The following is a 15,760-nucleotide window of genomic DNA, read 5'->3' as shown; positions in this document are numbered from 1 at the left end:
GGAGGAGGAAAAGGCTGACTTCAGGCAAATTCTAAATTGCAAAAATATCACGAGCAGAGACAGACTGGGATGAGAGAAAAAAAAAAGGACACAGAGCACCTTGAGCACAGTAAAAGTATTTGGTTGTCACAGCGAGAAGGGAGGGAGACGTGACAGCAGCCATGAAAGCTGCAGGCAGGGTGGATGCTTCCATCTCCCAGTCATCACCAGTCTGGGGTGACGTGCTCTCTCTAGGTTCAAATTCTCGAGGAAAGTCAGGCTGACCCAGGTAGAGTGGCTGTTTTTCCAACAGTGCCTCCCCAGGGCTGCAAGTCGAGACCTGTCACTGACGGCGTAGCCCAGCTGCTGTTGTTGAAGTAGTGGTGGGGTTATGGATGCGGCGATTCTTCAGGGAGTCCATCAACTTCAGAAAAATATGCACCAAATACCCGCAACTCATCAGATCAGCGTGAAATAAATGGTAAAAAAAAAATATTCAGCCCACTCCATTTTTTTCTCCAACTCCCTGAACTGCACATCCCTTTAGTATATCTCCTATCCATCAGGTGAGACCCTAATTAGAGAGCACACTATTGGTCTGTGGAAGGCATGAGGACTGAGCCTGGTCCCGATGCTGGGCTGCACGGTAGCACAGTGGTTAGCACTGTGACTTCACAGCGCCAGGTTTGATTCCCGGCCTCAGGTCACTATCTGTGCCGAGTCTGCACGTTCTCCCCGTGTCTGCGTGGGTTTCCTCCGGGTGCTCCGGTTTCCTCCCACAAGTCCCGAAAGACGTGCTTGTGAGGTGAATTGGACATTCTGAATTCTCCCTCTGTGTACCCGAACAGGCGCCGGAATGTGGAGTCGTGGGGATTTTCACAGTAACTTCATTGCAGTGTTAATGTAAGCCTACTTGTGACAATAAAGATTATTATTATTAATACAATTCAGTGGTTGAGTGTTGTCTCCCTCCACAGAGAACGGTGGCCAATCCTCCTGGTTTAAACACTGCCCTGGTGAACGCCTGGCAGAGCTGGTCAGTGCAGCTCAGTAACACACTTGTCGGACAGAAGCAAGTCAAACCAGTACATACTGGGGTTGTCCTTCGACTGGACAGCTTCCCAGCGCATTACGTCGGGTGTGCATAAACCGAGCCAGGGTCACGGATGAGGTACATGATGCACTGAACCCGTTCCCCGTCAACCTCAGCAGCCGAGAGGACAGAGCTCCTGAACACAGAGCACCAGCCTCGGCCCCAGAGCCGGGTTCCAGTCTCTCAATCCAGGGGGCGAGTGATACATTTACCTCTCCTCGAGGACAGAATCGAATTGACATTGAACCCCTTCCCCACCCCCAAATCCTTCCCACAGTTACGGGCAGTCGGTAATTAGAGATTCAACGGTTCACATTGGCCAACTCAGAATTCCGGAGGTTTGTAACAATGCCGCTGAGAAATGTGGTCAGGAAGCTTCCGCTGCCCCTCAGCTCCTGCTTGCGATTGGCAGCTGAGGAAGTCAGGGATTTGGGGGGGGCGGGGGTTAGTGTGGACACACAGCCCAGAATATTCCCGGCGGCTCACCCTGTGACCAGAGGCGGTGCTTGAGAGCAATCTTCTACTGGACTCCAGCCACGGTTTGCTCGCTGTGGTCCACTGTCCAGAGGCGGTAGAACTCCAAGAAGTCGACGTAGGGCTCAACCCGGCCGTCGGGGTCAGAGTGGAGGTTTTGAGGGAGGCGGTGACGGTGGAACAAGTGGCCTTGCCCATCGCCAGAGCTGGAACTGCTGCTGTGTGTGTGTGTGTTGGTCGACTGCAGTGTCGCAGTTGGACTTTGGCTGGAAAGGAAGCAGAAGTTTAACAATATCTGTTTTGCCAGGTTCACCTCATTTGTACACATATATGGAGCAGAGATAAAGCAGGAGCATAGAGACACAGAGATCTGGGCGTGCAGGTTCGATCCCGGCTCGGGTCACTGACCGTGTGAAGTTTGCATATTCTCCCCGTGTTTGTATAGCTTTCGTCCCACAACCCAAAGATATGCAGGGTAGATGCATTGGCCACGCTAAATTTCCCCTTAATTACAAAAAATGAATTGGGCACTCTAAATTTATTTTAAAAATGGAAATGGTGGTAAAGAAAGCATACGGCATGCTTGCCTTCATAGGACGGGGTATCGAGTATAAAAGCTTGAAAATTATGTTACAATTATATAGAACATTGGTGAGGCCACATTTGGAATACTGTGTCCAATTCTGGTCACCGCATTACCAGAAGGACGTGGAGGCTTTGGAGAGAGTACAGAAAAGGTACTGGTATGGAGGGTATAGCTATGAGGAGAGATTGAATAAACTGGGATTGTTCTCCCTAGAGAGATGGAGACTGAGGGGCGATTTGATAAAAGTTTATAAAATTATTAGGGGTATAGATAGGGTGAACAGTTGGAGGTTTTTTCCCAGGGCGGAAATGACCATTACAAGGGGGCACAAGTTCAAGGTGAGGGGGGAAAGGTTCAGCGGAGATGTGCGGGGAAAGGTTTTTACAAAGAGGGTGATGGTGGCCTGGAATGCACTGTCAAGCGAGGTGATTGAGGCATATAGGTTAGCGACTTATAAGACCTATCTGGATAGACACATGAACAGACGGGATATAGAAGGATACAGGCGGTTGGTCTAATAGGACACGCGATCGGCACAGGCTTGGAGGCCGAAGGGCCTGTTCCTGTGCTGTATTGTTCTTTAATGGAATTATCAGATTAGTCCCAATTTTCCACTCCTTTTCTCATCCAATTCCCCTTTGAAAGCTGCTCGTGTCCGTTTCCACCACCTCATCAAATCCCCTCTTGGCCTTTTCAGGGGAACAATCCTGGTTTCTCCAATCAAACCACAACCGTAAGCTTTCATCCCCGGAACTATTCTACTCAATCTCTTCCGTACCCTCTCCAAATCCTTCACAGGTCCATTCTAAAGCGTGGTGCCCAGATAGCACGGGTACAGCAGCACAGTGGCTACGTGGCTGGACTCTTCGCCTGCTGAATGAGAGATTGACCCCTCGAAGGCAGCTGGACAGTTTACAGTCTAGTTTATTTCAAATTCAATAAATTAAGAGTTAACAACAGATCGTGAAACTGCTGTCAGAAAACCCCAGCCGGTTCTCTAAAGCCCTTTAGGGAAGGAAATCTACCGTCCTTACCCAGTCCGGCCTGTGTGTGCGACTCCAAGCCCACAGCAATGTGGTTGAAACACAAGCAATAGGAGAGTGAACCACAAGGCCCATCGAGTCAGCTCCGCCATTCAATACGATTAGGGTCGATCTTGGACTCCACTTACCCGCCCTCTTCCCAAATCCTCGAGACACCAAAAAATCAATCCCACCCTTAAATATATTCAATGATTCAGCGTCTTCAACCCTCTGGGGACGAGAATTCCAAAGGTGCACAACCATTTGAACAATGGAGTTTCTCCCAAGCTCGGTGCGGAATGATGGGCCCCCTTATGAGGAGAACGTGCCCCCCACCACCCCGCGGTTTAGATTCCCCGACCAGCGGAAACAGATCTCTCAGCGTCAATGAGATTGTCTCTTCTTCTAAATTCCAGGGAATATTAACCCAATTTGCTCAGCCTCTCAACTTAAGGGCAACAGTCTCAATCCAGCCACCAATCCAGTGAACCTTTGCCGTACCACCTTCAATGCAAATGCACCCGTCCTTAAATATGGAGACCAAAGCTGCACACAATATCCACAATGTGGCCTCACAACAAAGTACCCTCTCCAAATCCTTCACAGGTCCATTCTAAAGCGTGGTACTCCAATCACCTTGCAATAAAGACTAAATGTTCCCATTTGTGGTACTAATATCTTGTTGTCCCGGTATGCTGTGTGGCTTGCACAAGCGCAGTCAAGTCTCTTTGAACATCAACACTTACAAGTTTCAGACCTTTTAAAAACTATTCTGCTTTGTTATTCTTACCACCAAAATGAATAATTCGCACTTTGCTGCTTTATTGCGTCACGCCACCCTGGGCTAGTTAGCGGTCAATTCAAACCCCAGTTGACCCGGGTGGCACCACAGCTGGGTAATTACCATCTAATTTCCAATTCTCCTCATTCTAACTCGCCCCACTCTATATATACACACGGGCACAGAGACACAGAGACGGCCCCCGCGCCGGCAGAGACGGCCCCCCCCGCCGGCAGAGACGGCCCCCCCCGCCGGCCGAGACGGCCCCCCCGCCGACAGAGACGGCCCCCCCGCCGACAGAGACTCGCACTCGCGCCGACAGAGACTCGCACTCGCGCCGACAGAGACTCGCACTCGCGCCGGCAGACACGCACTCGCGCCGGCAGAGACGCACTCGCGCCGGCAGAGACGCACTCGCGCCGGCAGAGACGCACTCGCGCCGGCAGAGACGCACTCGCGCCGGCAGAGACGCACTCGCGCCGGCAGAGACGCACTCGCGCCGGCAGAGACGCACTCGCGCCGGCAGAGACGCACTCGCGCCGGCAGAGACGCACTCGCGCCGGCAGAGACGCACTCGCGCCGGCAGAGACGCACTCGCGCCGGCAGAGACGCACTCGCGCCGGCAGAGACGCACTCGCGCCGGCAGAGACGCACTCGCGCCGGCAGAGACGCACTCGCGCCGGCAGAGACGCACTCGCGCCGGCAGAGACGCACTCGCGCCGGCAGAGACGCACTCGCGCCGGCAGAGACGCACTCGCACCGGCAGAGACGCACTCGCACCGGCAGAGACGCACTCGCACCGGCAGAGACGCACTCGCACCGGCAGAGACGCACTCGCACCGACAGAGACGCACTCGCACCGACAGGCACTCGCACCGACAGGCACTCGCACCGACAGGCACTCGCACCGACAGGCACTCGCACCGACAGGCACTCGCACCGACAGGCACTCGCACCGACAGGCACTCGCACCGACAGGCACTCGCACCGACAGGCACTCGCACCGACAGGCACTCGCACCGACAGGCACTCGCACCGACAGGCACTCGCACCGACAGAGACGCACTCGCACCGACAGAGACGCACTCGCACCGACAGAGACGCACTCGCACCGACAGAGACGCACTCGCACCGACAGAGACGCACTCGCACCGACAGAGACACACTCGCACCGACAGAGACACACTCGCACCGACAGAGACACACTCGCACCGACAGAGACACACTCGCACCGACAGAGACACACTCGCACCGACAGAGACACACTCACACCGACAGAGACACACTCGCACCGACAGACACACACTCGCACCGACAGACACACACTCACACCGACAGAGACACACTCACACCGACAGAGACACACTCACACCGACAGACACACACTCGCACCGACAGACACACACTCGCACCGACAGAGACACACTCGCACCGACAGACACACACTCGCACCGACAGAGACACACTCGCACCGACAGAGACACACTCGCACCGACAGAGACACACTCGCACCGACAGAGACACACTCGCACCGACAGAGACACACTCGCACCGACAGAGACACACTCGCACCGACAGAGACACACTCGCACCGACAGAGACACACTCGCACCGACAGACACACACTCGCACCGACAGAGACACACTCGCACCGACAGACACACACTCGCACCGACAGACACACACTCGCACCGACAGACACACACTCGCACCGACAGAGACACACTCGCACCGACAGAGACACACTCGCACCGACAGAGACACACTCGCACCGACAGACACACACTCGCACCGACAGACACACACTCGCACCGACAGACACACACTCGCACCGACAGACACACACTCGCACCGACAGACACACACTCGCACCGACAGACACACACTCGCACCGACAGACACACACTCGCACCGACAGACACACACTCGCACCGACAGACACACACTCGCACCGACAGACACACACTCGCACCGACAGAGACACACTCACACCGACAGACACACACTCGCACCGACAGACACACACTCGCACCGACAGAGACACACTCGCACCGACAGAGACACACTCGCACCGACAGAGACACACTCGCACCGACAGAGACACACTCGCACCGACAGAGACACACTCGCACCGACAGAGACACACTCGCACCGACAGAGACACACTCGCACCCACAGAGACACACTCGCACCGACAGAGACACACTCACACCGACAGAGACACACTCGCACCGACAGAGACACACTCACACCGACAGAGACACACTCACACCGACAGAGACACACTCACACGAGGCGAGGGAAGAAAATATGATAAAAAATAAAAGATGGGGATCTTTAATTTCAGATGGATATCCTCCAGTTTGTTCCTTTCTCCAGTTTAGACCTTCAGTTAGATGTTATTTTTTTCCTTCAGCTTTTAATGGTCTTCAATGTAAACTCGCAGAGAAGCAGGCAGGCGGGAGAGAGCAAGGAAACACAGCTTCTTACTCAGTCTTCACCAGAGTTCTCTCCAAACAGCCCCACCTGGCAGGAACCAATCATTGTCTGTTGCCAGGCAGAATACTGTGCCTGGCCAGCCCAATGGTCACGAGCCAACCAATCGATCCAAATCCCTCCAATCTGCTGGGTGCCAGAAAGTCTGGGATTTCCTTTCCCAAACCCAAAACCTGAGCACATTGTGCTACACGTGACTCCAGACCCACAGCAATGGAGCTCTTGCTCCAGACACTTCTCCCACCTTCAGCTTGACCCATCTCCCTTTCCTGAATGCTGGCCCTTGGCCACCCTGCTCCCGACACCGCGCTGTCCCCGCCCTCTCCCATCTTGCGCCCCATCCTTTCCCTGATGAGTAAGTTGGTCAGGGGTTGGGAGTGGCGCAGCAATCAGGAGGCAGCATTCATCTGCCATAGAGAATGGATAACAAGGTTCCCTCCGGGTGCTCCCAGCCCCCTTTTTAAGTCTGGGAGGGTCCAGTGAAGGAGACCACTTTTGATGCAGGCAGGTACCCAAGAAAGCTTTGATGTCACTGACCGCATCTCCACATGTGCAGGAACTGCTCATCTTAGTGTTGTGGCGGCAATAATCGCAGACGAGCATTCATGCCCCCAACCACGCCCTCGCTTATCTCCACCCGTGACCAAGTATATAGCACCGACTTCCCTCTAGCCACATCTGTGGAGACAGAATTAATGCTTTGAGTCTGTGCGACTCAACTGAACTCTGAACAGTCATACTGACTCGTAAGGCTGACTCTGTTCCTCCGTCCACAGATGCTGCCAGGCCTGCTGAGTTTTTCCAGCATTTTCTGTTTTTAATTTCAGAAACCTGGTGCCCCGCCCGGGGCCCCTGTAGCCATCTAAGATGGCCATCTGCAAAGGACCATGGGAATTATGGCCAACCCCAGGACTCAGACAGATACACAGCCTATGTGTACCTAAAACACAGGTAACCAGACCTGATCGAAACCCCCACTCGCTTGCATTTTAATGGCCCATTTTCCTAGGACAATAGAACTCCAATCAAGCACCCAGTACAGCCACAGACTGATCGGCGCCACTCCCCTTACTCAGAAAGCACAAGTGGCAAGGTCAATGACCGCTAAGGACCCGCCCAGCCACCAAGGCACCCGCCCCTTAATTGGCCGAAATCGAAGACAGTGATCAGAGCCCCATCGAACTATTGGGTCCAAGGTTAAGGACCGCCCCAAAGAACGCGAAATCCCAGAAGGATAAAAGAGGACGCAGCCATATGTTCTGTCTCTTTTGGATCCGGCCTGTGCCAGCCCAATTGTAGCAGGAACAGCCAACCAAGTTCAAGACCAACGATCGCTTCCTGACGGATGAGCCCAGCAGAGGCAGAGCCACTTTCTTCGAACCAGCCAAGTGAAATCCAGATAAAGGCCTTATCCATTTGCACAGTGCCGGTCGCCCTGAAGTTAAGTATAGGTTATTGTAGCTGATAGGTGTAGTTTAATTTGTTGTAGATATTGTGTTCGCATGTTGAGATAACTCGTGTATGTAAATAAACCATCTTTTGAACTAACTAACTGGTTGTGTGGTCATTTGATCGATATAAGGGAAGGCCTGTGGTTCACCAAGATAAATAGAAACACCCACAGTATTGGGACCGAAACAGAGCAACATTATTGGCGTCACTGGGTGGGAAAAACACCAATACCCTGCCCGGGGCAGGAGCTGTGTAAGTATATACCAGAAAGAGATGAATTGCCAGGCGATAAAAGGGAATAGAGGGTGACAAAAACATCACAATTTCCTGCATTACAACAGTGAGATCATCCTCAAAACTGCCTCGGGACAGCCTAAGGTTTTAAAAGGCACAAAGGAAATTTAACGCCAGCTTCCCCTTTTTCTATGTGAGAGTGATTGGGGTAGATGGGGATTCGCAAAAAATGTCACTCAAACCACTGAGGGATCTCACTGTCTCCCTCACGCAGCCACCCTCCTCATCCACCTACCTGTTGGTGAGAGTTGGTGTAGTCTCGTCCCCGGTTGAGTTGCTATGGTTACCATTCATCATCTGATTCTGGGAAGGCATTACCAGGGAGAGCGTGACACTGGTTTTTCCCAGGGTTCCTTGTGTGCTGGTGTAAGGGACGGAGACTGGGTAGATGCGGCCCCCTAGAAGGAGGTTCAAAGACCGAGATAAACACACATGGATATTAATGGATACCAAAAGTGCACCGAGTTTGTGACGCATGCTTAGAGACACTCCCTAACCACCTCCTTCAAAACCAACCCACCTGCCCACCCCTAGATGGACACCCAGCCAATCTCGTGACATTAATCTGGACATAGGTAGCCCCCCCCACCCCCAATAAAATTAAAGCGAGTCATCAGAACTCAGGCACCTCCGCCTCCTCCTCCGGTAGTGTCACACTCACAGGGTCTGACTGTGTGATGGACCAACTGAAAACTCAAGACACCGCTCAGATTATAACAGTCTCCCCTACCTTGTGTGGGGCTCATGGTCGCTTGGCTCATCTCCCCCAACGGGTAGCTGAAGTTTCGGACCAGGAGGGTCATATCCTCATGTTTGTCACAAAACTTGGACCTTTCACCTCCACTGACAAAGGTGTCGCGGTGGATCCGTCGAACACGGTCAACCACAGCCTGGGCCACAGCGTCCAGTGTGCTCTGCAGGGCAAACTCGGTCGCCACCATAGCAGCGATCTCCTGCAGAGGGCAAGACCAACAACGCATCAGCAAACAGATTAGCCGGGGTGGGGGGGCAGCAAGTGAAGGGCATAGAACACAGAACAGTACAGCACAGAACAGGCCCTTCGGCCCTCAATGTTGTGCTGAGCCATGATCACCCTACTCAAACCCACGTATCCACACTATACCCGTAAACCAACAACCCTCCCCTTAACCTTACTTTTTTATTAGGACACTACGGGCAATTTATCATGGCCAATCCACCTAACCCGCACATCTTTGGACTGTGGGAGGAAACCGGAGCACCCGGAGGAAACCCACACACACAGGGGGAGGACGTGCAGACTCCACACAGACAGTGACCCAAGCCGGAATCGAACCTGGGACCCTGGAGCTGTGAAGCATTTATGCTAACCACCATGCTACCCTGCTGCCCCTGACCTTTCACCTCCAGGTGTGAGTGACTGCCTCAGTGTAACACAAACAAACCCATGATGGTCATCCCAGATCTCATAGAATTTGCAGTGCAGAAGGAAACCATTTGGCCCATCGAGTCTGCACCAGCCCTTGGAAAGAGCACCCTACCCAAGCCCACACCTCTACCCTAGCCCCGTAACCCCACCCAACCCAAACTTTTTGGACACTAAGGGCAATTTATCATGGCCAATCCACCTAACCTGCACATCTTTGGACTGTGGGAGGAAACTGGAGCACCCGGAGGAAACCCACTCAGACACGGGGAGAATGTGCAGACTCCGCACAGACAGTAATCCAAGCTGGGAATCGAACCTGGGACCCTGGAGCTGTGAAGCAACAGTGCTAACCACTGTGCTATCGTGATACGCAGTGTTGACACTTCACTGCCCATCCCCACCAAATGTTCAGATTCCAAACCCCCCCCCCCCCCCCCCCAAGACCGAGTTTCAGACAGGACATCTTTGCCCCCCAACCTCCTTCCCCCACTGCCACCAGTATCATACGTACAGTACCTGGTTAGCTTGCCCTGGACCATGGGCTGCCTCCAGAGCTTTATACAATCCATCCGTCATCAGCACCAGAAACCCCGTCAACCCTTCCAGTGACTGTCCCCCATGAATCTCGGGTTCTGCAACGATCGGTTTCGTCTTGGCAGCGCTTCCAAGCAGAAAGAGGAATCAGAGAGTTAGCAATCACAGGAAGGTCAGGGTTGGACGTTTATGCAAATAGTTCCTGACTCGCAACAAAGATATATCCCAGTCAGGAAGGAGGATTCTAGGAAGGGGCTAAATCAATCAGGGTTAAACTGAAAAAATAAAAAAAACATACAATGTGGCAAAGATTCGTGGCAAGTCTGAGGATTTAGAAAGTTTTAAAAACCAACAAAAGATGACCAAAAAAAAAATAAAGAGGGAGAAGATAAACGGAATAGAAACTAGCAAGTAATATAGAAACAGCTTCTCTAAATACATAAAAAGGAAGAGAAGGCAAAAGTGAACATGGGCCCTTGGAGGCGGCATGTGGCGCAGTGGGTAGCACTGGGACTGAGGCGCTGAGGACCCGGGTTCAAACCCCGGCCCTGGGTCGCTGTCTGAGCGGAGTTTGCATATTCTCCCCATGTCTGCGTGGACTCCCCCCCCCCCACAATCCAAAGATGTGCAGGTTAGGTGGACTGGCCACTGTAAATTGCCCCTAAAATTAGAAAATAAATTGGGTACTCTCTATTTATATTAGAAAAAAAAGAACATGGGCCCTGAGTGAATAATCGGGAACCAGGAAATGGCAGACGAGTTCAATAAATATTTTGTATTGGTCTTCACCAATTCCAGAAATACAAAATAATCCAGGAGCAAAGGAAGGGAGGAAATAAATACAATATCACCAAACAGAAAGGGAAAATAAAAGGGACTAAAGTCTGATAAGTCCCCTGGACCGGACGGGCTGTATCCTAGGATATTAAAGGAAGTAGCAATAGAGATAAATCTTTCAATTTTGGAAAAACCCCAGAGGATCAGAAAACTGCCACTGTAACACCCTCAACGTGGGGTTATGCTGAACCACGAGATTGCAGATTGTGGTTGAACACAATTCTGGGGCTGCTGAGGGCCCACAGCAGCTCTTTATGTCCCAATTTGAGCTGCTCAATCTGTTGGGAATGTATCATTTTAGTATGGCGGTAGTGCCACACATTACGATGGAGGCTGTGCACGGTGTGAATATGAGAATTCAATTCCACAAGGACTATAAGAGATTGCATCTATGGTTAAAAGTATGTGTAACAAATAGGTCTTTTGTGACTCTGTCAGCCCAGTCACTGATGGTACTACAGTACCAAGACACTCTTGGTATCGGATACGGAAGTAATGCGTAAAACGGTGTTCTTGCCACCCGCAACTGCTTCTTCCAGTGTTGTGCAACAGGAAGGGGCACAGATTGATCAGCCAAGGAAGGGCGGTAGGTGGCAATCAGATTTCCTTACTCATGCCCCGAGGCTTCGTGGGATCTGGAGCAACTGTTGAGGAAAATAAATGCTGGTCTTGCCAGTGGATCCCACATCCCATGAACAAACAGATATGGCGATGCCGAGTCTGGGCCATCGGCTGAAGGCTGTAATTCTGTTGAGTATGATTGTTTATTGGAACGACATTCAGCAGGTAAGGATTTAACTAGCATCTAAGAATCAAGTTAAATTACCAACCAAATCTCCGTTCACCACTCGCTTGTTTCGAGTTAGTGTAGGTCACTGAGCACACGGGTGACAGGTGAATGAAGCATAGTGCAAGCTAGGATTTGGGTTGGAGAGGAATACATCAGCAGAGGTTCCCGAAGGGTGCAAGACGAATGCTTGGCCAAGGGAGTATTGGAGAGTTAACAGGGTTCACTGTTCTAACGATGTGGCGAACCTAAGACTTTAATAAAACTTAGGGTTCCTTACCTCAGTACTTCGACATCATTGTAACAGTATTTCATTCTGTAATCTCCAATCCTGCGACTGCTGTCCTGACCTCCAATCAGCCCAAATTGCTTTATTTTTGCTGCATCCAGTCCTAGGGGATAGGCACAAAGTACACAATCAAATATCGTCACACACTGACCAGCGGGTCCCCGGCACTGGGTCACACACTGACCAGCCTGTCGCTGGCACTGGGTCACACACTGACCAGCGGGTCCCTGGCACTGGGTCACACACTGACCAGCCTGTCGCTGGCACTGGGTCACACACTGACCAGCCTGTCGCTGGCACTGGGTCACACACTGACCAGCCTGTCGCTGGCACTGGGTCACACACTGACCAGCCTGTCGCTGGCACTGGGTCACACACTGACCAGCGGGTCCCCGGCACTGGGTCACACACTGACCAGCGCGTCGCTGGCACTGGGTCACACACTGACCAGCGGGTCCCCGGCACTGGGTCACACACTGACCAGCCTGTCCCCGGCACTGGGTCACACACTGACCAGCCTGTCGCTGGCACTGGGTCACACACTGACCAGCGGGTCCCCGGCACTGGGTCACACACTGACCAGCCTGTCGCTGGCACTAGGTCACACACTGACCAGCCTGTCGCTGGCACTGGGTCACACACTGACCAGCGGATCCCCGGCACTGGGTCACACACTGACCAGCCTGTCGCTGGCACTGGGTCACACACTGACCAGCCTGTCGCTGGCACTGGGTCACACACTGACCAGCCTGTCGCTGGCACTGGGTCACACACTGACCAGCCTGTCGCTGGCACTGGGACACACACTGACCAGCCTGTCGCTGGCACTGGGTCACACACTGACCAGCGCGTCGCTGGCACTGGGTCACACACTGACCAGCCTGTCGCTGGCACTGGGTCACACACTGACCAGCGCGTCGCTGGCACTGGGTCACACACTGACCAGCGTGTCACTGGCACTGGGTCACACACTGACCAGCCTGTCGCTGGCACTGGGTCACACACTGACCAGCCTGTCGCTGGCACTGGGTCACACACTGACCAGCGGTTCCCCGGCACTGGGTAACACACTGACCAGCGGGTCCCCGGCACTGGGTCACACACTGACCAGCCTGTCGCTGGCACTGGGTCACACACTGACCAGCCTGTCGCTGGCACCGGGTCACACACTGACCAGCCTGTCGCTGGCACTGGGTCACACACTGACCAGCCTGTCGCTGGCACTGGGTCACACACTGACCAGCGTGTCCCCGGCACTGGGACACACACTGACCAGCCTGCCGCTGGCACTGGGTCACACACTGACCAGCCTGTCGCTGGCACTGGGTCACACACTGACCAGCCTGTCGCTGGCACTGGGACACACGCTGACCAGCGAGTCCCCGGCACTGGGTCACACGCTGACCAGCGGGTCCCCGGCACTGGGTCACACGCTGACCAGCCTGTCGCTGGCACTGGGACACACACTGACCAGCCTGTCGCTGGCACTGGGACACACGCTGACCAGCGGGTCCCCGGCACTGGGTCACACACTGACCAGCGGGTCCCTGGCACTGGGTCACACACTGACCAGCCTGTCGCTGGCACTGGGTCACACACTGACCAGCGCGTCGCTGGCACCGGGTCTCACACTGACCAGCGGGTCCCCGGCACTGGGTCACACACTGACCAGCCTGTCGCTGGCACTGGGTCACACACTGACCAGCGGGTCCCCGGCACTGGGTCACACACTGACCAGCCTGTCGCTGGCACTGGGTCACACGCTGACCAGTGGGTCCCCGGCACTGGATCACACGCTGACCAGCCTGTCGCTGGCACTGGGTCACACACTGACCAGCGCGTCGCTGGCACTGGGTCACACGCTGACCAGTGGGTCCCCGGCACTGGATCACACGCTGACCAGCCTGTCGCTGGCACTGGGACACACACTGACCAGCGAGTCCCCGGCACTGGGACACACGCTGACCAGCGAGTCCCCGGCACTGGGACACACACTGACCAGCCTGTCGCTGGCACTGGGTCACACACTGACCAGCCTGTCGCTGGCACTGGGACACACACTGACCAGCGAGTCCCCGGCACTGGGACACACACTGACCAGCGAGTCCCTGGCATTGGACCACACGCTGACCACCGGGTCCCCGGCACTGGGTCACACACTGACCAGCGCGTCCCTGGCACTGGGTCACACACTGACCAGCGCATCGCTGGCACTGGGTCACACACTGACTAGCGGGTCCCCGGCACTGGGTCACACTCTGACCAGCGCGTCGCTGGCACTGGGTCACACACTGACCAGCGGATCCCCGGCACTGGGTCACACACTGACCAGCCTGTCGCTGGCACTGGGTCACACACTGACCAGCCTGTCGCTGGCACTGGGTCACACACTGACCAGCCTGTCGCTGGCACTGGGTCACACACTGACCAGCCTGTCGCTGGCACTGGGTCACACACTGACCAGCGCGTCGCTAGCACTGGGTCACACACTGACCAGCCTGTCGCTGGCACTGGGCCACACACAATAATCAACGATAGTTTTATGGTCATCATTACTGAGACTAGCTTTCAATTCCAGATTTATTACAATTTCGAATTCCACCAGCTGCCGTGCTGGCATGTGAACCCATATCCCCGGAGCATTCAGCCTGGGTCTGTGGACCAGTCCAGTGTGCAGCTGAGTGAAAGTATAGCAATGTCCTGAGAGAAAGTCAGTGAGACGCCACGTTGACAATAATTGCAAGATGAGACACACATGCTGGCTCATTCCCTACTAGCAACTACCACACTACAGCCCTCGGGGTTAGGGGTTAAGCAGTCGGATGCAGCAATGAGATATTTTACAAGAAACAGGGGTTAGAAAATAGTCCTTACACGAGCTTATCACTGCAGTCAGTGGATCACATGCAGCATACAATGTGCGAGCTGAAGCAAATTGATAAGTTCTTGGCTCTAACAGAGGGATAGGAGCTAAAAAGGATTGTGCGGAGATGATGCGGTGGGGTAGAGAATAGAGAGGTCTTTACAGATAATGGGCTATTCTGCTCACTTCATTGTGGAGAGCTATGCTGTAGCCATGGTTACACATGGGGAAATTCTCAATGGAGAACTGTAACACTTGTAAAGCTGTTGGGGGATATTCCTTTATGAGATATGAGAATAGCAAGAACATGATTTAGGAAGAGAAAGAAATTGAAAACAGACAGTAAAAGATTAGTGATCGAACTGTGAGAAATTAGAATAAAAAGTAACAGACTTCCCTTTGTGTCGCATGTTCTTTCTTGTGCGCACACTCCCATTCTAACGCGGTGTACTCACTCCGTGGCCCTGAACACTTTCACCCTGTTCACTCTCTCTCTGTACACTAACTGTCTGGGCCTTTAAATGTGTCTTGATTTCTGTTGAAGGTTGTCACGTTTTACAGAACTAAAAGAGTTTGATCTTTTGCCATTACTGGTAATAACAGATTTAGTGTATTTTCTATGCACCGAGGAGAGGCGGCGGTGTAGTGATATTGTCACTGGACTAATAAACCAGGGTATTGCTCGGGGGATCTGAGCTCGAATCCCATCACGGATGATGGAATGGTGAAATTTGTATTCAGTAAAATTTTTTAATCAAGTGAATAATGATGACCAGAATATAATTTTCGATTGTCGTTTGGTTTACTAAACTTTTTTTAGAGAGGGAAATCTGCCGGTTGACTCTTAAATGCCTTCTGAAATGGC

The 15,760-nt window shown here is 53.3% G+C and overlaps 1 protein-coding gene across 1 annotated transcript in view; it reads right to left on the bottom strand.

The window, feature by feature from the left end:
• Positions 1-850: 850 nt before the first annotated feature.
• Positions 851-15,760, bottom strand: part of tab1 (TGF-beta activated kinase 1/MAP3K7 binding protein 1) — a 47,548-nt gene continuing 32,638 nt past the window's right edge. Inside the window, exons 7-11 of the mRNA XM_038783539.1 lie at positions 12,024-12,135; positions 10,102-10,246; positions 8,908-9,130; positions 8,413-8,575; positions 851-1,812 (exon numbers count right to left, since the gene is read on the bottom strand). Of these exons, the coding sequence (XP_038639467.1) occupies positions 1,593-1,812; positions 8,413-8,575; positions 8,908-9,130; positions 10,102-10,246; positions 12,024-12,135 (863 nt within the window). The 3' untranslated portion in view covers positions 851-1,592. The remainder of the gene's footprint in view (positions 1,813-8,412; positions 8,576-8,907; positions 9,131-10,101; positions 10,247-12,023; positions 12,136-15,760) is intronic.

This window comes from Scyliorhinus canicula, chromosome 23 (assembly GCF_902713615.1).
Source record: "Scyliorhinus canicula chromosome 23, sScyCan1.1, whole genome shotgun sequence".
NCBI lineage: Eukaryota > Metazoa > Chordata > Chondrichthyes > Carcharhiniformes > Scyliorhinidae > Scyliorhinus > Scyliorhinus canicula.
Note: the sequence above shows the minus strand (reverse complement) of the source record. Positions and strands in the feature narration are given on the sequence as shown.